We start from the raw sequence: 21,860 nt of genomic DNA on the forward strand, positions 1-21,860 counted from the left end.
CCACACCACTGTACCACACCACTGTACCCTACTACTGTACCACACCACTGTACCCTACTACTGTACCACACCACTGTACCCCACTACTGTACCCTACTACTGTACCATACCACTGTACCCCCACCACTGTACCCTCACGACTGTACCCTACTACTGTACCCTACTACTGTACATGTACCCTACTACTGTACCCTACTACTGTACATGTACCCTACTACTGTACCCTACTACTGTACCCTACTACTGTACCACACTACTGTACCCTACTACTGTACCCTACTACTGTACCACACTACTGTACCCCACCACTGTACCCTACTACTGTACCCCACCACTGTACCCTACTACTGCACCCTACTACTGTACCACATTACTGTACCCTACTACTGTACCCCACCACTGTACCACACTACTGTACCCCACCACTGTACCACACTACTGTACCAAACCACTGTACCCCACTACTGTACCCCACTACTGTACCATACACCTGTACTCTACTGTACCCCACTACTGTACCCCACTACTGTACCCCACTACTGTACCCCACGACTGTACCCCACCACTGTACCCTACTACTCTACCCCACTACTGTACCCCACCACACTACTGTACCCTACTACTGTACCCCACTACTGTACATGTAATTATAATAAGCATTTGAAATTCCAGTTATCAGCATAGATACAGACACCAAACAGGTTATCCAAATAATCCTCCAACTAACAAACCAGCATATAATCCCACAAGGTACAGACAACAAACCAAAACAGGTTATGAAATAGTCATTTATTAAAGCATTTTGTAAATCCAGTTACAACAAAAATATTTACCAGATTGTTTAACTCTCTCCAGCCAAGCAGAAAAGTACAGTAATTATAAAGGGGAACAGTCATGAGCAAATCAAATTTGTATTTGTCATAATGTGGAACGCTTACTTGACTCTTATTTGTCTTAAAACTGCATTGTTGGTTAAGAAAAAATACTTACTAAATAAACTAAAGCAAAAAAGATAAAATGGTACAGGTGTGGCTACCAGCAGCTGAAATGGCACCCTATTCCCTATATAGTCATGTTACCACAATGTAATCATCACAATGTCATGTTATTACACCACTGCTATCATCACAATGTTATCATCATCACAATGTTATCATCATCACAATGTTATCATCATCACAATGTTATCATCATCACAATGTTATCATCATCACAATGTTATCATCATCACAATGTTATCATCATCACAATGTTATGTCATCACAATGTTATCATCATCACAATGTTATGTTATCATCACAATGTTATCATCATCACAATGTTATCATCATCACAATGTTATCATCATCACAATGTTATGTTATCATCACAATGTTATCATCATCACAATGTTATGTCATCATCACAATGTTATCATCATCACAATGTTATCATCACAATGTTATCATCACCACAATGTTATGTTATCATCACAATGTTGTCATCATCACAATGTTATCATCATCACAATGTTATGTTATCATCATCACAATGTTATCATCATCACAATGTTATCATCATCACAATGTTATCATCACAATGTTAACACACTATAGCCCGGTTTTACTGCATGTGATGTTGGTGTTTATTCCAGTTCTCAGCCCAGGGCTACGTGCATTGTAACGCCACATAGCCTCCATCTTAGCCTCCTGTCACTAGCTTTCACCTTACAAGGCTGGGTGTCGGAGGCCACCTCCCATCTACTCTCACCTGTAGGGCTTCGTCTGTTAGCGCAGCGCTACGCGACTCACTGTGTTTGCTTGGCGAGTCCTCCTGACCCTCTCTTCCTGACTAGTAGAATAACACATAATAAATATCCCATGACGACACACAATATAGCAAGGATCATCGACGACGTTCAGACGCGGGACGATATTGTTTCTTGAGCGAATGGATGGTCAGAGAGCTGGAACATAATTAATTCTAAATACTTTGTAGATATAATAATTTCAAACCTTGCTTACATTTGTTTACAATTACATATATATATATATATATATATATATATATATATATATATATATATATATATAAACACTGAGTTTACAAAACATTATGAACACCTGGTCTTTCCATGACAGACTGACCAGGTGATACAAGTGTGGAAGGACGTAGGAGTCAACATGGGGCCAGCATCCCTGTGAAATACTTTCGACACCTTGTAGAGTCCATGTCCCCGACAAAATTGAGGCTGTTCTAAAGGCAAAGGGGGGGGGGTGAAATGCAATATGAAAAGGTGTTCTTAATGTTTTGTCCAGGTGTGGGAATACTTTAGAACAGATATCCACAATTCTAATGATTTGGAGCCGAGTTGCCTGTGTTTTTCACAGTCATGTGTCCAACAATTTAAAAAAAAATTAATGGACCCTCCTCAGTGTATATATGCTCGTAAAAGTTGGGTTGCCAAATGGGTAACCCTGCTCTATAGCTTGTGACCAACAATACTTCAGTAACAGAAGTTACCAGGAAGTACCTTCCTGTTCGTTTCATCAACACGTCACGCTCTCTTTCAACAGTTTCAGTCACAAAACATTTCATTACAAGGACAAAACTGGTTTCAAATCAAAATACCTCAGACTAAATTCTATAATGATGTGCTCTATAATGCTCTATATTAACCACTGCCTTTATTTTAAATAAATAATAACCTTAATATAGTAGTAATGGATTATGTATTGGTTTGTTTTAGTTACATTTGACTTATAAAATACAAGTGTTATTTCACCAGAGTTAAAACCTGCTTCTCAGGCACTGGGTAGAATGGTTAGCTTAGGCACCAGCCTGCTTATCTGTTCGTTTGCCAACTTCTTATGGAATTGTTATTTCAAACATGTTTAGCTTCATAATCAGAGTAGGCAAAAGGACAAACAGATCTGGGACCAGGCTATAGAATAGCAACTTCTGCCACTAGCATTATAACTGGTTATAACCATCAAGCTATTAACCCTGGCTTGGGGATGCCATTGCTGAAAGTCAAAACTGTTACTCCCAGTCCAAAGTAGATGAACAACAACATGGATGGAAGCAGTGAAACCTGTTTATTTAAGGCATTGTAATGTAAAGAGGTTTAACTCCCTGGCTGTGTGATTGGTTTTGGGATTCAACTCTTATTGCTCAGAAAACCTGAGGGAGAAGTCTTTCAAACCTACTTTAGACAAATAACTTCCTCTCATTGTAAATATATAACGGTATAGTTGGGTGCCCATACATTAACATATGTTATTATAATAATAATAATAATAATAATAATAACACTTGCCAATTATAAAAATAGGACAGAACATTTTGATTGGTCCATACTAGTGATAAATGGATGTAAATAATAGCAGAAGATAAGGTGGTATCCACTCTTGTCGACAGCTATAGAATAGCAATACGAAATGGAACACAATACCAGCCTTTAGCGTTACACGTTGTAAAACGTTTTGAATGTTAGCTCGGCGTACCCCACACCGAGGGACGGCGGAGTCGGACGAGTTCTGGAGTAGCCGAACAGCAGTCTGACCTCGGACATCTGAGTTGAGGAGAACAGGTCCTGTCTTCATGGACTTTTAGGTCTTGAAACTTGTCTTGTCATGTACCCTGCTGGTTAGCCTTGCAGTTTTAGCCTTGTGTCGCAGTTCTCACCTGATCCAGTTGGTTCCGTAGCTGGACCCAGATCTGACACTGCATCTCTTCTTCACTATCATGCTGATGTAAGCTTTCATGATTTTAGTGATCTCGCCAACCTGAAACACAACAGACGAGAGTTTTAACAGCAGGGGGGGAAACCTAATGAACGATACACACTTTTAAACAGACACCTGTTTAAAAGCATCATTACATTTTAGTCATTTAGCAGACGCTCTTATCCAGAGCGACTTACAGTAGTGAATGCATACATTTAATTTAAAAAAATCTCCCCCGTACTGGTCCCCCATGGGAATCGAACCCACAACCCTGGCGTTGCAAACACCATGCTCTACCAACTGAGCTACAGGGAAGGCAGTAGGTCAAACACCATGCTCTACCAACTGAGCTACAGGGAAGGCAGTAGGTCAAACACCATGCTCTACCAACTGAGCTACAGGGAAGGCAGTAGGTCAAACACCATGCTCTACCAACTGAGCTACAGGGAAGGCAGTAGGTCAAACACCATGCTCTACCAACTGAGCTACAGGGAAGGCAGTAGGTCAAACACCATGCTCTACCAACTGAGCTACAGGGAAGGCAGTAGGTCAAACACCATGCTCTACCAACTGAGCTACAGGGAAGGCAGTAGGTCAAACACCATGCTCTACCAACTGAGCTACAGGGAAGGCAGTAGGTCAAACACCATGCTCTACCAACTGAGCTACAGGGAAGGCAGTAGGTCAAACACCATGCTCTACCAACTGAGCTACAGGGAAGGCAGTAGGTCAAACACCATGCTCTACCAACTGAGCTACAGGGAAGGCAGTAGGTCAAACACCATGCTCTACCAACTGAGCTACAGGGAAGGCAGTAGGTCAAACACCATGCTCTACCAACTGAGCTACAGGGAAGGCAGTAGGTCAAACAACATGCTCTACCAACTGAGCTACAGGGAAGGCAGTAGGTCAAACACCATGCTCTACCAACTGAGCTACAGGGAAGGCAGTAGGTCAAACACCATGCTCTACCAACTGAGCTACAGGGAAGGCAGTAGGTCAAACACCATGCTCTACCAACTGAGCTACAGGGGACCCTAACGCGGCCCCTAACATCTGAATGGCTAGCCTGGGGTCCAGTCTGTTTGTGCTATCATGTCAATTCCCTGTCACTCATTGTCATGCCAAACATGTCTGTTGACACTAATAGAGTTGGCATGAGCATAAACAGACCTGGGACCAGGCTACTGGTCATTTATAATCTGGTGTTATAAACAGACCTGGGACCAAGCTACTGGTCATTTATAATCTGGTGTTATAAACAGACCAGGCTACTGGTCATTTATAATCTGGTGTTATAAACAGACCAGGCTACTGGTCATTTATAATCTGGTGTTATAAACAGACCAGGCTACTGGTCATTTATAATCTGGTGTTATAAACAGACCAGGCTACTGGTCATTTATAATCTGGTGTTATAAACAGACCAGGCTACTGGTCATTTATAATCTGGTGTTATAAACAGACCAGCCTACTGGTCATTTATAATCTGGTGTTATAAACAGACCAGGCTACTGGTGATTTATAATCTGGTGTTATAAACAGACCAGGGACCAGGCTACTGGTCATTTATAATCTGGTGTTATAAACAGACCAGCCTACTGGTCATTTATAATCTGGTGTTATAAACAGACCAGGCTACTGGTCATTTATAATCTGGTGTTATAAACAGACCAGGCTACTGGTCATTTATAATCTGGTGTTATAAACAGACCAGGCTACTGGTCATTTATAATCTGGTGTTATAAACAGACCAGCCTACTGGTCATTTATAATCTGGTGTTATAAACAGACCAGGCTACTGGTGATTTATAATCTGGTGTTATAAACAGACCAGGGACCAGGCTACTGGTCATTTATAATCTGGTGTTATAAACAGACCAGCCTACTGGTCATTTATAATCTGGTGTTATAAACAGACCAGGCTACTGGTCATTTATAATCTGGTGTTATAAAAAGACCAGGCTACTGGTCATTTATAATCTGGTGTTATAAACAGACCAGCCTACTGGTCATTTATAATCTGGTGTTATAAACAGACCTGGGACCAGGCTACTGGTCATTTATAATCTGGTGTTATAAACAGACCTGGGACCAGGCTAGTACTTCTATAATGTTGTATTATGGTGTAATACTGTACCAGAGGCGTCTCAAAGAACATCTCTCTGTCGTCCACGGTGATTTTATAAGTAGTGGCCTGGGGAGCTCCGAAGAAGATGATGTGTTCGTAGGGGAAAGTCTCCAGAGGTTTGGGTTCTCCTCTCTTGTAGACTGAAACGTTCTCTGCACTCACACTGAGCCACAGGTCGTGAGGAAAGCCTCCTTCTTTACACTGAGGAGACAGAGACATACAGCAGGTCAGATACAAAGTATGATCAAATACATTTACAAAGCCAGGCGATGGAAACCAGCAACCTATTTCCTTCCCTTCCCTCCCGGTACCTTCCCTTCCCTCCCGGTACCTTCCCTTCCCTCGCGGTACCTTCCCTTCCCTCCCGGTACCTTCCCTTCCCTCCCGGTACCTTCCCTTCCCTCCCGGTACCTTCCCTTCCCTCCCGGTACCTTCCCTTCCCTCGCGGTACCTTCCCTTCCCTCCCGGTACCTTCCCTTCCCTCCCGGTACCTTCCCTTCCCTCGCGGTACCTTCCCTTCCCTCGCGGTACCTTCCCTTCCCTCCCGGTACCTTCCCTTCCCTCGCGGTACCTTCCCTTCCCTCCCGGTACCTTCCCTTCCCTCCCGGTACCTTCCCTTCCCTCCCGGTACCTTCCCTTCCCTCCCGGTACCTTCCCTTCCCTCCCGGTACCTTCCCTTCCCTCCCGGTACCTTCCCTCCCGGTACCTTCCCTTCCCTCCCGGTACCTTCCCTTCCCTCCCGGTACCTTCCCTTCCCTCCCGGTACCTTCCATTCCCTTCCCTCCCGGTACCTTCCCTTCCCTCCCGGTACCTTCCATTCCCTCCCGGTACCTTCCCTTCCCTCGCGGTACCTTCCCTTCCCTCCCGGTACCTTCCCTTCCCTCCCGGTACCTTCCCTTCCCTCCCGGTACCTTCCATTCCCTCCCGGTACCTTCCATTCCCTCCCGGTACCTTCCATTCCCTCGCGGTACCTTCCCTTCCCTCCCGGTACCTTCCATTCCCTCCCGGTACCTTCCCTTCCCTCGCGGTACCTTCCCTTCCCTCCCGGTACCTTCCCTTCCCTCCCGGTACCTTCCCTTCCCTCCCGGTACCTTCCCTTCCCTCCCGGTACCTTCCCTTCCCTCGCGGTACCTTCCCTTCCCTCCCGGTACCTTCCCTTCCCTCCCGGTACCTTCCCTTCCCTCCCGGTACCTTCCCTTCCCTCCCGGTACCTTCCCTTCCCTCCCGGTACCTTCCATTACAGTTCCTCTTTCAATGTGTAAAATGTTTCCAACACACACCCCTCGATACCCATCAAGCTCTTGGTGTATGAATGTGTCCACATGGCAGAGGGAGCCACATTTATAACTGAGAGGCCTGTCCACCGTGCCTCCATAGATGGAGCCCCATCTGTGCAAAAGCCCACTATTTGATCCCGGATTTCAGGTAAAACCCCTATCCGCAGTGGAGAAGGTGAAAAGCTTAAGTACACATCACTGACGATCTGAAATGGTCCACACACACACAGACAGTGTGGTGAAGAACATGCAACATCGGCTTGGCCCCTTAAGACCCTCAAAAACTTTCAGAAATGAACATATGAGAGCATCCTGTTGGGCTATATCACCGCCTGGTACGGCAACTGCACCGCCTGCAACCGCAGTGCTTTGCAGCTTGATGTCCACCCCCCGGACAGGACGCTAGTCTGTGTTGTCATGTAGTTACCTCTACGTCGAACAGTGTGGACCCATATCCGGGCCACTCCTTAATGATGTTCATGTATTTGAGCATGGCAGTGTGCTGGTCCAGTCCCTGAAGTCTGGACCACTTCTCTACGATGGAGGTTCTGGTGGCTGAAGTCTCCTCCTTCACCCACATCTCCAGCATCTGAACCAGAACAATACTTTATTAGTACCTTCCTCAAGGACTAGGCTACCTGTTCCTCCACTAACCACTAGGCTACCTGTTCCTCCTCTAACCGCTAGAACCGCTAGGCTACCTGTTCCTCCTCTAACCGCTAGGCTACCCGTTCCTCCTCTAACCGCTAGAACCGCTAGGCTACCTGTTCCTCCTCTAACCGCTAGAACCGCTAGGCTACCCGTTCCTCCTCTAACCGCTAGAACCGCTAGGCTACCTGTTCCTCCACTAACCGCTAGGCTACCTGTTCCTCCACTAACCGCTAGGCTACCTGTTCCTCCTCTAAACGCTAGAACCGCTAGGCTACCCGTTCCTCCTCTAACCGCTAGAACCGCTAGGCTACCCGTTCCTCGCCTAACCGCTAGAACCGCTAGGCTACCCGTTCCTCGCCTAACCGCTAGGCTACCTGTTCCTCCACTAACCGCTAGGCTACCCGTTCCTCCTCTAACCGCTAGAACCGCTAGGCTACCCGTTCCTCCTCTAACCGCTAGGCTACCCGTTCCTCCTCTAACCGCTAGGCTACCCGTTCCTCCTCTAACCGCTAGGCTACCCGTTCCTCCTCTAACCGCTAGGCTACCCGTTCCTCCTCTAACCGCTAGGCTACCCGTTCCTCCCCTAACCGCTAGGCTACCCGTTCCTCCCCTAACCGCTAGGCTACCCGTTCCTCCCCTAACCGCTAGGCTACCCGTTCCTCCTCTAACCGCTAGGCTACCCGTTCCTCCTCTAACCGCTAGGCTACCCGTTCCTCCCCTAACCGCTAGGCTACCCGTTCCTCCCCTAACCGCTAGGCTACCCGTTCCTCCCCTAACCGCTAGGCTACCCGTTCCTCCTCTAACCGCTAGGCTACCCGTTCCTCCTCTAACCGCTAGGCTACCCGTTCCTCCTCTAACCGCTAGGCTACGCGTTCCTCCTCTAACCGCTAGGCTACCCGTTCCTCCTCTAACCGCTAGGCTACCCGTTCCTCCCCTAACCGCTAGGCTACCGGTTCCTCGCCTAACCGCTAGGCTACCCGTTCCTCGCCTAACCGCTAGGCTACCCGTTCCTCGCCTAACCGCTAGGCTACGCGTTCCTCGCCTAACCGCTAGGCTACCCGTTCCTCGCCTAACCGCTAGGCTACGCGTTCCTCGCCTAACCGCTAGGCTACCCGTTCCTCGCCTAACCGCTAGGCTACCCGTTCCTCCCCTAACCGCTAGGCTACCCGTTCCTCCCCTAACCGCTAGGCTACCCGTTCCTCCTCTAACCGCTAGGCTACCCGTTCCTCCTCTAACCGCTAGGCTACCCGTTCCTCCTCTAACCGCTAGGCTACCCGTTCCTCCTCTAACCGCTAGGCTACCCGTTCCTCCTCTAACCGCTAGGCTACCCGTTCCTCCTCTAACCGCTAGGCTACCCGTTCCTCCTCTAACCGCTAGGCTACCCGTTCCTCCTCTAACCGCTAGGCTACCCGTTCCTCCTCTAACCGCTAGGCTACCCGTTCCTCCTCTAACCGCTAGGCTACCCGTTCCTCCTCTAACCGCTAGGCTACCCGTTCCTCCTCTAACCGCTAGAACCGCTAGGCTACCCGTTCCTCCTCTAACCGCTAGGCTACCCGTTCCTCCTCTAACCGCTAGGCTACCTGTTCCTCCTCTAACCGCTAGGCTACCCGTTCCTCCTCTAACCGCTAGGCTACCCGTTCCTCCTCTAACCGCTAGGCTACCCGTTCCTCCTCTAACCGCTAGGCTACCCGTTCCTCCTCTAACCGCTAGGCTACCCGTTCCTCCCCTAACCGCTAGGCTACCCGTTCCTCCTCTAACCGCTAGGCTACCTGTTCCTCCTCTAACTGCTAGGCTACCTGTTCCTCCTCTAACCGCTAGGCTACCCGTTCCTCCTCTAACCGCTAGGCTACCTGTTCCTCCTCCTCTAACTGCTAGGCTACCTGTTCCTCCTCTAACCGCTAGGCTACCTGTTCCTCCTCTAACCGCTAGGCTACCTGTTCCTCCTCCATTTTCTGTTTCTTCATGGAGCCTGTCTTCAGCCCGCTGCGGCGCAGGGTCCCGTCCAGGAAGCTGGTCCGCCTCCGCTCCAGGGTTTGGCCCCCAGGCCCCGCCGCGCCCACCTATACAAAACAATCCCACGTCGTTAGTCCACCTCTACAACCCCACGTCGCTAGTCCACCTCTACAACCCCACGTCGCTAGTCCACCTCTACAACCCCACGTCGCTAGTCCACCTCTACAACCCCACGTCGCTAGTCCACCTCTACAACCCCACGTCGCTAGTCCACCTCTACAACCCCACGTCGCTAGTCCACCTCTACAACCCCACGTCGCTAGTCCACCTCTACAACCCCACGTCGCTAGTCCACCTCTACAATCCCACTTTGTTAGTCCACCTGTACAATACAAATGTAAATTTAGAATTTGCTCAGTTTTCAACCTCCCCAGATAGCACACATTGTACATATGTATTTTGTCACATTTATTAAAAATAGAAAACTGAAATACCTTATACTTTCCAAATGCACTGTAAACCTGAGGGCTTATGAAAAATATATAAGTACCTTGGTGAAGTGCAGGATACGTGAGCGGAGCCTCCCTACAGGGTAGACGTTGTCCAGAGACCAGCTGCCCCGGGCCTTGTCCCCGTGGAGGAACTGGAGTCTGAGAGCAGCCAGGTGCTGCAGGGTGTCTTCTGGGGCAGGGAAATGACCGTTGGTCAGAGACTCATGGGCCTGGAGGAGACATGTATATTTAACATACATATATATATATATATATATATATATATATACACACACACATATATACATACATACATACATACATACATACATACATACACACACACACACACACATATATATATACATACATACATATATATATACATATATATACACATTTCACCTTTATTTAACCAGGTAGGCTAGTTGAGAACAAGTCCTTTATTTAACCAGGTAGGCCAGTTGAGAACAAGTTCTCATTTACAACTGCGACATGGCCAAGATAAAGCAAAGCAGTGCGACACAAACAACAACACAGAGTTACACATGGAGTAAACAAACATACAGTCAATAACACAATAGAAAAGTCTATATACAGTGTGTGCAAATGAAGTAAGGAGGTAAGGCAATAAATAGGCCAATAGTAGCGAAGTAATTACAATTTAGCAGATTAACACTGGAGTGATAGATGTGCAGGTAGAAATACTGGTGTGCAAAAGAGCAGAAAAACTAAAACAAATATGGGATGAGGTAGTTGGTTGGGCTATTTACAGATGCAGTGATCTGTGAGCTGCTCAGACAGCTGGTGCTTAAAGTTAGTGAGGGAGATATAAGTCTCCAACTTCAGTGATTTTTGTAGTTCGTTCCAGTCATTGGTAGCAGAGAAGTGGAAGGAAAGGCGGCCAAAGGAGGTGTTGGCTTTGGGGATGACCAGTGAGATTTACCTGCTGGAGCGCGTGCTACGAGTGGGTGTTGTTATCGTGACCAGTGAGCTGAGATAAGGCGGAGCTTTACCTAGCAAAGACTTATAGATGACCTGGAGCGGGTGGGTTTGGCGACGAATATGTAGCGAGGACCAGCCAACGAGAGCATACAGGTCGCAGTACTGGGTTGTATATGGGGCGTCAAGGATCGCTAGTCAAGGATCGGTAGGATAGTCAGATTTACGAGGGTATGTTTGGCAGCATGAGTGAAGGAGGCTTTGTTGCTAAATAGGAAGCCAATTCTAGATTTGATTTTGGATTGGAGATGCTTAATGTGAGTCTGGAAGGAGAGTTTACAGTCTAACCAGACACCTAGGTATTTGTAGTTGTCCACATATTCTAAGTCAGAACCGTCCAGAGTAGTGATGCTAGTCGGGCGGGAGGATGCGGGCAGCAATCGGTTGAAGAGTATGCATTTAGTTTTACTAGCAATTAAGAGCAGTTGGAGGCCACGGAAGGAGTGTTGTATGGCGTTGAAGCTCGTTAGGAGGTTTGTTAGCACAGTGTCCAAAGAAGGGCCAGATGTATACAGAATGGTGTCGTCTGCGTAGAGGTGGATCAGGGAATCACCTGCAACAAGTATATATTACAGAGAAGAGAGTCGGCCGAGAATTGAACCCTGTGGCACCCCCATAGACACTACCAGAGCTCCGGACAGCAGGCCCTCCGATTTGACACATGATAACATTACCATTATATTTAGGTTTACATTAACATTATACACTGCTCAAAAAAATAAAGGGAACACTTAAACAACACATCCTAGATCTGAATGAAAGAAATAATCTTATTAAATACTTTTTTCTTTACATAGTTGAATGTGCTGACAACAAAAATCACACAAAAATAATCAATGGAAATCCAATTTATCAACCCATGGAGGTCTGGATTTAGAGTCACACTCAAAATTAAAGTGGAAAACCACACTACAGGCTGATCCAACTTTGATGTAATGTCCTTAAAACAAGTCAAAATAAGGCTCAGTAGTGCGTGTGGCCTCCACGTGCCTGTATGACCTCCCTACAACGCCTGGGCATGCTCCTGATGAGGTGGCGGGTGGTCTCCTGAGGGATCTCCTCCCAGACCTGGACTAAAGCATCCGCCAACTCCTGGACAATCTGTGGTGCAACGTGGCGTTGGTGGATGGAGCGAGACATGATGTCCCAGATGTGCTCAATTGGATTTAAGTCTGGGGAACAGGCGGGCCAGTCCATAGCATCAATGCCTTCCTCTTGCAGGAACTGCTGACACACTCCAGCCACATGAGGTCTAGCATTGTCTTGCATTAGGAGGAACCCAGGGCCAACCGCACCAGCATATGGTCTCACAAGGGGTCTGAGGATCTCATCTCGGTACCTAATGGCAGTCAGGCTACCTCTGGCGAGCACATGGAGGGCTGTGCAGCCCCCCAAAGAAATGCCACCCCACACCATGACTGACCCACCGCCAAACCGGTCATGCTGGAGGATGTTGCAGGCAGCAGAACGTTCTCCACGGCGTCTCCAGACTCTGTCACGTCTGTCACATGAGCTCAGTGTGAACCTGCTTTCATCTGTGAAGAGCACAGGGCGCCAGTGGCGAATTTGCCAATCTTGGTGTTCTCTGGCAAATGCCAAACGTCCTGCACGGTGTTGGGCTGTAAGCACAACCCCCACCTGTGGACGTCGGGCCCTCATACCACCCTCATGGAGTCTGTTTCTGACCGTTTGAGCAGACACATGCACATTTGTGGCCTGCTGGAGGTCATTTTGCAGGGCTCTGGCAGTGCTCCTCCTGCTCCTCCTTGCACAAAGGCGGAGGTAGCGGTCCTGCTGCTGGGTTGTTGCCCTCCTACGGCCTCCTCCACGTCTCCTGATGTACTGGCCTGTCTCCTGGTAGCGCCTCCATGCTCTGGACACTACGCTGACAGACACAGCAAACCTTCTTGCCACAGCTCGCATTGATGTGCCATCCTGGATGAGCTGCACTACCTGAGCCACTTGTGTGGGTTGTAGACTCCGTCTCATGCTACCACTAGAGTGAAAGCACCGCCAGCATTCAAAAGTGACCAAAACATCAGCCAGGAAGCATAGGAACTGAGAAGTGGTCTGTGGTCCCCACCTGCAGAACCACTCCTTTATTGGGTGTGTCTTGCTAATTGCCTATAATTTCCACCTGTTGTCTTTTCCATTTGCACAACAGCATGTGAAATTTATTGTCAATCAGTGTTGCTTCCTAAGTGGACAGTTTGATTTCACAGAAGTGTGATTGACTTGGAGTTACATTGTGTTGTTTAAGTGTTCCCTTAATTTTTTTGAGCAGTATATTTACATTCCATTAACATTATACTTACGTTTACATTATATTAACATTATATTTACGTTACATTAAATTACATTAACTTTTAGGTTTACATTAACATTATATTTATGTTTACATTACATTAAATTACATTAACATCATATTTCAGTTTACATAACATTACATTAAATGACAGCATTATATTTACATTACATGACAAATATAATGTTTACATTAGATTTTTTTTATTTCAACTTTATTTAACCAGGTAGGCTAGTTGAGAGCAAGTTCTCATTTAAAATTGCGACCTGGCCAAGATAAAGCAAAGCAGTTCGACACAAACAACAACACAGAGTTACACATGGAGTAAAACAAACATACAGTCAATAATACAGTAGAAAAAAAAGAAAGTCTATATACAGTGTGTGCAAATGGTGTGAGGAGGTAAGGCAATAAATAGGCCATAGTAGCGTAGAATTACAATTTAGCAGATTAACACTGGAGTGATAAATGAGCAGATGGTGATGTGCAAGTAGTGATACTGGTGTGCAAAAGAGCAGCAAAGTAAATAAAAACAATATGGGGATGAGGTAGGTAGATTGGGTGGGCTATTTACAGATGGGCTATGTAGAGCTGCAGCGATCGGTTAGCTGCTCAGATAGCTGATGTTTAAAGTTAGTGAGGGAAATATAAGTTCTGTTGAAAAATGTTTCTCACCACTATACCAACTAACCCTACACCCATTAAAACCTCCCTACCAACTAACCCTAAACCCATTAAAACCTCCCTACCAACTAACCCTACACCCATTAAAACCTCACCACTATACCAACTAACCCTACACCCATTAAAACCTCACCACTATACCAACTAACCCTACACCCATTAAAACCTCCCTACCAACTAACCCTACACCCATTAAAACCTCCCTACCAACTAACCCTAAACCCATTAAAACCTCCCTACCAACTAACTCTACACCCATTAAAACCTCACCACTATACCAACTAACCCTACACCCATTAAAACCTCCCTACCAACTAACTAACCGTATACCCATTAAAACCTCACCACTATACCAACTAACCCTAAACCCATTAAAACCTCCCTACCAACTAACCCTAAACCCATTAAAACCTCCCTACCTACTAACCCTACACCCATTAAAACCTCACCACTATACCAACTAACCCTAAACCCATTAAAATCTCCCTACCAACTAACTCTACACCCATTAAAACCTCACCACTATACCAACTAACCCTAAACCCATTAAAATTCTCCCTACCAACTAACCCTACACCCATTAAAACCTCCCTACCAACTAACCCTACACCCATTAAAACCTCCCTACCAACTAACCCTACACCCATTAAAACCTCACCACTATACCAACTAACCCTACACCCATTAAAACCTCCCTACCAACTAACCCTACACCCATTAAAACCTCCCTACCAACTAACTCTACACCCATTAAAACCTCCCTACCAACTAACTCTACACCCATTAAAACCTCACCACTATACCAACTAACCCTACACCCATTAAAACCTCCCTACCAACTAACCCTACACCCATTAAAACCTCCCTACCAACTAACTAACCCTACACCCATTAAAACCTCACCACTATGCCAACTAACCCTACACCCATTAAAACCTGATCCTACAGCAGGCCACCAGCCTGGGAGGACAGGACACACTATCGTTCAACACACCTTGTAACTCTCCTACACCTTAAGTACTTCTCTGCAGCTGCCACCACCACATCGATCCTCTGTGATTTTACGTTCCATTTCTGTGGTACAGTTGATAACCACTGCTGTGAACGCTAAGAAACCAACCTAACTGAAACACCTGTTATTCCTATCATTCTCTATTGGCCTCGGCGTACTCACAGGGAGTCTCTTTGGATCCCCATCTTCCTCTCCTGCTCTCCTCTCAGCGTACGACACCTTCTGCACTACTCTGATCCTGGCCTCAAACTCAACCTGCCTCTCTCTCTCCGGACACCTCTGATCTCTAGCACCATGGGAACCTTTACTCACACAACTCTTTCCACCCATACTACACATCAGAGGAGGCTGCTGAGGGGAGGACAGCTCATAATAAAAGGTCTGGAATGGAATGAATTGCACTGCATTCCAGCCATTAAACAGTCATGACTACATGGAACTTTATTCCACATCGGGTAACTGTAGAATCAGATTTTAAAAAACACTGTGGCTCAGTTGGTAGAGCATGGCGCTTGCAACGCCAGGGTTGTGGGTTCGATTCCCACGGGGGGCCAGTATTTAAAAGTGTAATAAAATGTATGCATTCACTATTCCTCTCTCTGCGGTCCATTACTAAATGTTCCTCTGGATAAGAGCGTCTGCTAAATGACGTAATAATAATAATAATAAAGGCAAAATATTATTATGGAACGACGCGGACTGTGAAGATGACACACACAAAGGTACAGACACATGCATACGCACACATTGTGATATTGTTACATTTTAGTCATTTAGCAGACACTCTTATCCAGAGCGACTTTCAGTAGTGAATACATACTTTTCATATATATATATATATATATATATTTTTTTTTTCCCCCCGTACTGGTCCCCCCGTGGGAATCGAACCCACAACCCTGGCGTTGCAAACACCATGCTCTACCAACTGAGCCACACTGGACCGTGTTCTATGGTGGTATTAAACATTACGTCTTATAGATATGTAGCGGTATAATATCGTTATATGATGTATTGTTTTATATGTAATGTCTTTAATATGTTTGGACCCCAGGAAGAGTAGCTGCTGCCTTGGCAGGAACTAATGGGGATCCATAATAAACTCCAGGAAGAGTAGCAGCTGCCTTGGCAGGAACTAATGGGGATCCATAATAAACCCCAGGAAGAGTAGCTGCTGCCTTGGCAGGAACTAATGGGGATCCCTAATAAACCCCAGGAAGAGTAGCTGCTGCCTTGGCAGGAACTAATGGGGATCCCTAATAAACTCCAGGAAGAGTAGCAGCTGCCTTGGCAGGAACTAATGGGGATCCATAATAAACCCCAGGAAGAGTAGCTGCTGCCTTGGCAGGAACTAATGGGGATCCATAATAAACCCCAGGAAGAGTAGCTGCTGCCTTGGCAGGAACTAATGGGGATCCATAATAAACCCCAGGAAGAGTAGCCGCTGCCTTGGCAGGAACTAATATGGATCCTTAATAAACCCCAGGAAGAGTAGCCGCTGTCTTGACAGGAACTAATGGGGATCCATAATAAACCCCAGGAAGAGTAGCCGCTGCCTTGACAGGAACTAATGGGGATCCATAATAAACCCCAGGAAGAGTAGCTGCTGCCTTGGCAGGAACTAATGGGGATCCATAATAAACCCCAGGAAGAGTAGCTGCTGCCTTGACAGGAACTAATGGGGATCCATAATAAACCCCAGGAAGAGTAGCCGCTGCCTTGGCAGGAACTAATGGGGATCCATAATAAACCCCAGGAAGAGTTGCTGCTGCCTTGGCAGGAACTAATGGGGATCCATAATAAACCCCAGGAAGAGTAGCTGCTGCCTTGGCAGGAACTAATGGGGATCCATAATAAATACAAATAATTATGAGCCGTCCTCCCCTCAGCAGCCTTTACTGCTGCATATTCCTTTGTCTGATGCCCTTCTGCACACTTCTCACATCTAGAAATCTCCCTTTTACACACTGCTGCAACGTGACCATAAGCTTGGCACCTAAAACACCATAATGGGTTCGGGACAAAAAGCTCTCACTGGATAACTGACACATCCTAACTTGACTTTGTTGGGTAAAGACTCCGCATCAAAACTCAGCAGGACAGACAGTGTCTTCTCTGTTTCACCACGCTCTCTACTGGGTCTGCGCCGTACCAAACGGCAGGTATCAACAGACACCAGGAATCTTCCATTTCAGTTGACCCTCCTCAACACTTAACGCCACCCCAGTTATCACTTCTTTCAACGGCGCCCTGCTCCAGAGAGCAAAGCAAGTCACAGTTCTTGTTCCTAAATGCGTGGGGACAAGAACTGCTCCTTCTGGATGGAAAAAAAATGACCAAATAATCACCACAAGTCCACTTTAAGTTACTTTAACCGACTCAACAGTCCTGAATCTCTTCTCCACCCAACCTGACACCACATATGTATCAGCCAGAAGGCAAGGATCTAATCTCTCTGAAAATACCACTGGGCCAGAATCATCTTCATCGTCCTTTCCTTTCATTCCACTCTCCTCCATTTTTAAAACCTTCATCCTGTCGCTTTTCAAATCGTTCAAACTCCATGTCACTCTCATCAACTTCACGTTCTGAGCTATTAAAGTACGTTTTTCCATTTTTTTTTTACTTTAACGCCCAGAGTTTTCCCTTGTTCCCTCGACCCTGCTGTCATTTTCTCGCAACATCCACTCTTGTCCCAGTTTTTTATTTATTTTTTATTTATTATTTCTTGAACTTGTCCGCTTTTCTTCCTCATGTTTTCTTCTGAAATACATATATTTTTTTTAAACTTTATGCCTATCAAACTCCTGTCCTCGTCCTCCATATTTGAACCCCACTGAGCGCCTCAGACTATTACAAGGAGCCGCCATTTTAGCAAAGAAAAACAACATTGCAACAAATCTGAATCGTGTATCTGAGTAGAAATCTCAACATTAAAGAGACAGAAGGTCAGTGAATTGGTACAGCTATTCTGGCCCAACTAAATGGTTTCTATGGGAATGGGGGTGCTTGCTTAAGCCTTCCCCCCCCCCAAAAAAGAGAAGAGGACAGAAACATTTCAAGAAGATGGATTGCAAACTAAGATGGTTTGCAACAAGTCAATGAATTGCAATGGAAAAGACTCTAAAGCACGACATTGTAGACACTTTTCTACTCAGGTGCTTTCTAATAATAATAATAATAATAATAATAATAATAGAACAAAATGGAAGTAACTGACCTGTTCGAACATGAAAGCGAACTCCACCCCTTCCTTGGGCACGTTCTCTACATCCAGGAAACAGTAGAGTTTGAAGTAGAGCTTCCACTGTCCTTCCTCCTCCTCCTCCTCACTGCCTGACAGCCTGGAAATCAATCAATGAATCAGCCAATCAACCAAACCAATTTCAGACCCTCGTTTTAGCAGAAATATAGTAATAATATCAAGAGGTTTGTGGGTCATGTAGACTGATCCCAGATCTGTTAATCATCTATGGGTAGACTGATCCCAGATCTGTTAGTCATCTATGGGTAGACTGGTCCCAGATCTGTTAATCATCTATGGGTAGACTGATCCCAGATCTGCTAGTCATCTATGGGTAGACTGGTCCCAGATCTGTTAGTCATCTATGGGTAGACTGATCCCAGATCTGTTAGTCATCTATGGGTAGCCTGATCCCAGATCTGTTAGTCATCTATGGGTAGCCTGATCCCAGATCTGTTAGTCATCTATGGGTAGACTGGTCCCAGATCTGTTAGTCATCTATGGGTAGACTGATCCCAGATCTGTTAATCATCTATGGGTAGACTGGTCCCAGATCTGTTAGTCATCTATGGGTAGCCTGATCCCAGATCTGTTAGTCATCTATGGGTAGACTGATCCCAGATATGTTAATCATCTATGGGTAGCCTGATCCCAGATCTGTTAGTCATCTATGGGTAGACCGGTCCCAGATCTGTTAGTCATCTATGGGTAGACTGATCCCAGATCTGTTAATCATCTATGGGTAGCCTGATCCCAGATCTGTTAGTCATCTATGGGTAGACCGGTCCCAGATCTGTTAGTCATCTATGGGTAGACTGATCCCAGATCTGTTAATCATCTATGGGTAGCCTGATCCCAGATCTGTTAGTCATCTATGGGTAGACTGATCCCAGATCTGTTAATCATCTATGGGTAGACTGGTCCCAGATCTGTTAGTCATCTATGGGTAGACTGATCCCAGATCTGTTAATCATCTATGGGTAGACTGGTCCCAGATCTGTTAGTCATCTATGGGTAGACTGGTCCCAGATCTGTTAGTCATCTATGGGTAGACTGGTCCCAGATCTGTTAGTCATCTATGGGTAGACTGGTCCCAGATCTGTTAGTCATCTATGGGTAGACTGGTCCCAGATCTGTTAGTCATCTATGGGTAGACTGGTCCCAGATCTGTTAGTCATCTATGGGTAGACTGGTCCCAGATCTGTTAGTCATCTATGGGTAGACTGATCCCAGATCTGTTAATCATCTATGGGTAGACTGATCCCAGATCTGTTAATCATCTATGGGTAGACTGATCCCAGATCTGTTAGTCATCTATGGGTAGACTGGTCCCAGATCTGTTAATCATCTATGGGTAGACTGGTCCCAGATCTGTTAGTCATCTATGGGTAGACTGGTCCCAGATCTGTTAATCATCTATGGGTAGACTGGTCCCAGATCTGTTAGTCATCTATGGGTAGACTGATCCCAGATCTGTTAGTCATCTATGGGTAGACTGGTCCCAGATCTGTTAGTCATCTATGGGTAGACTGATCCCAGATCTGTTAGTCATCTATGGGTAGACTGATCCCAGATCTGTTAGTCATCTATGGGTAGACTGGTCCCAGATCTGTTAGTCATCTATGGGTAGACTGGTCCCAGATCTGTTAATCATCTATGGGTAGACTGATCCCAGATCTGTTAATCATCTATGGGTAGACTGGGGCCAGATCTGTTAGTCATCTATGGGTAGACTGATCCCAGATCTGTTAGTCATCTATGGGTAGACTGATCCCAGATCTGTTAGTCATCTATGGGTAGACTGGTCCCAGATCTGTTAGTCATCTATGGGTAGACTGGTCCCAGATCTGTTAGTCATCTATGGGTAGACTGGTCCCAGATCTGACAGTCATCTATGGGTAGACTGATCCCAGATCTGTTAGTCATCTATGGGTAGACTGGTCCCAGATCTGTTAGTCATCTATGGGTAGACTGGTCCCAGATCTGTTAGTCATCTATGGGTAGACTGGTCCCAGATCTGTTAGTCATCTATGGGTAGACCGGTCCCAGATCTGTTAATCATCTATGGGTAGACTGGTCCCAGATCTGTTAGTCATCTATGGGTAGACCGGTCCCAGATCTGTTAGTCATCTATGGGTAGACTGGTCCCAGATCTGTTAGTCATCTATGGGTAGACCGATCCCAGATCTGTTAATCATCTATGGGTAGACTGGTCCCAGATCTGTTAGTCATCTATGGGTAGACCGATCCCAGATCTGTTAGTCATCTATGGGTAGACTGGTCCCAGATCTGTTAGTCATCTATGGGTAGACCGATCCCAGATCTGTTAGTCATCTATGGGTAGACTGGTCCCAGATCTGTTAGTCATCTATGGGTAGACTGATCCCAGATCTGTTAGTCATCTATGGGTAGACTAGTCCCAGATCTGTTAGTCATCTATGGGTAGACTGGTCCCAGATCTGTTAGTCATCTATGGGTAGACTGATCCCAGATCTGTTAGTCATCTATGGGTAGACTGGTCCCAGATCTGTTAGTCATCTATGGGTAGACTGATCCCAGATCTGTTAGCCATCTATGGGTATGTTCTCTCTCTGTGGGTAGCCTGGTCCCAGATCTGTTAGTGCTGTCTTGCTAACTTTTCCCTATGTCCAACAAGCTCTCTCAGTGTCCAACAAGCTTTCTCAGTGTCCAACAGGCTTTCTCAGTGTCCAACAAGCTTTCTCAGTGTCCAACAGGCTTTCTCAGTGTTCAACAAGCTTTCTCAGTGTTCAACAGGCTTTCTCAGTGTCCAACAGGCTTTCTCAGTGTTCAACAGGCTTTCTCAGTGTCCAACAAGCTTTCTCAGTGTCCAACAGGCTTTCTCAGTGTCCAACAAGCTTTCTCTGCCCTTAACCTTGTTCTGAACACCTCCAAAACAAAAGGTCATGTGGTTTGGTAGGAAGAATGTCCCTCTCCCCACAGGTGTGATTACTACCTCTGAGGGTTTAGAGCTTGAGGTAGTCACCTCATACAAGTACTTGGGAGTATGGCTAGACGGTACACTGTCCTTCAAATCAGCACATATCAAAGCTGCAGGCTAAGGTTAAATCTAGACCTGGTTTCCTCTATTGTAATCGCTCCTCTTTCACCCCAGCTGCCAAACTAACCCTGATTCAGATGACCATCCTACCCATGCTAGATTACAGAGACATAATTTATAGATCGGCAGGTAAGGGTGCTCTCGAGCGGCTAGATGTTCTTTACCATTCGGCCATCAGATTTGCCACCAATACTCCTTATAGGACACATCACTGCACTCTATTCTCCTCTGTAAACTGGTCATCTCTGTTTACCCGTCGCAAGACCCACTGGGTGATGCTTATTTATAAAACCCTCTTAGGCCTCACTCCCCCCTATCTGAGAT

At 46.1% G+C, this 21,860-nt stretch overlaps 1 protein-coding gene across 1 annotated transcript in view; it reads right to left on the bottom strand.

The window, feature by feature from the left end:
• Positions 1 to 774: 774 nt before the first annotated feature.
• myo10l3 (myosin X, like 3) overlaps positions 775 to 21,860 on the bottom strand; it is a 178,083-nt gene continuing 156,997 nt past the window's right edge. Inside the window, exons 35-40 of the mRNA XM_045704931.1 lie at positions 18,434 to 18,557; positions 10,270 to 10,440; positions 9,701 to 9,826; positions 7,543 to 7,704; positions 5,848 to 6,039; positions 775 to 3,767 (exon numbers count right to left, since the gene is read on the bottom strand). Of these exons, the coding sequence (XP_045560887.1) occupies positions 3,663 to 3,767; positions 5,848 to 6,039; positions 7,543 to 7,704; positions 9,701 to 9,826; positions 10,270 to 10,440; positions 18,434 to 18,557 (880 nt within the window). The 3' untranslated portion in view covers positions 775 to 3,662. The remainder of the gene's footprint in view (positions 3,768 to 5,847; positions 6,040 to 7,542; positions 7,705 to 9,700; positions 9,827 to 10,269; positions 10,441 to 18,433; positions 18,558 to 21,860) is intronic.

The sequence above is a fragment of the Salmo salar genome, chromosome ssa21, assembly GCF_905237065.1.
Source record: "Salmo salar chromosome ssa21, Ssal_v3.1, whole genome shotgun sequence".
Classification (NCBI taxonomy): Eukaryota; Metazoa; Chordata; class Actinopteri; order Salmoniformes; family Salmonidae; genus Salmo; species Salmo salar.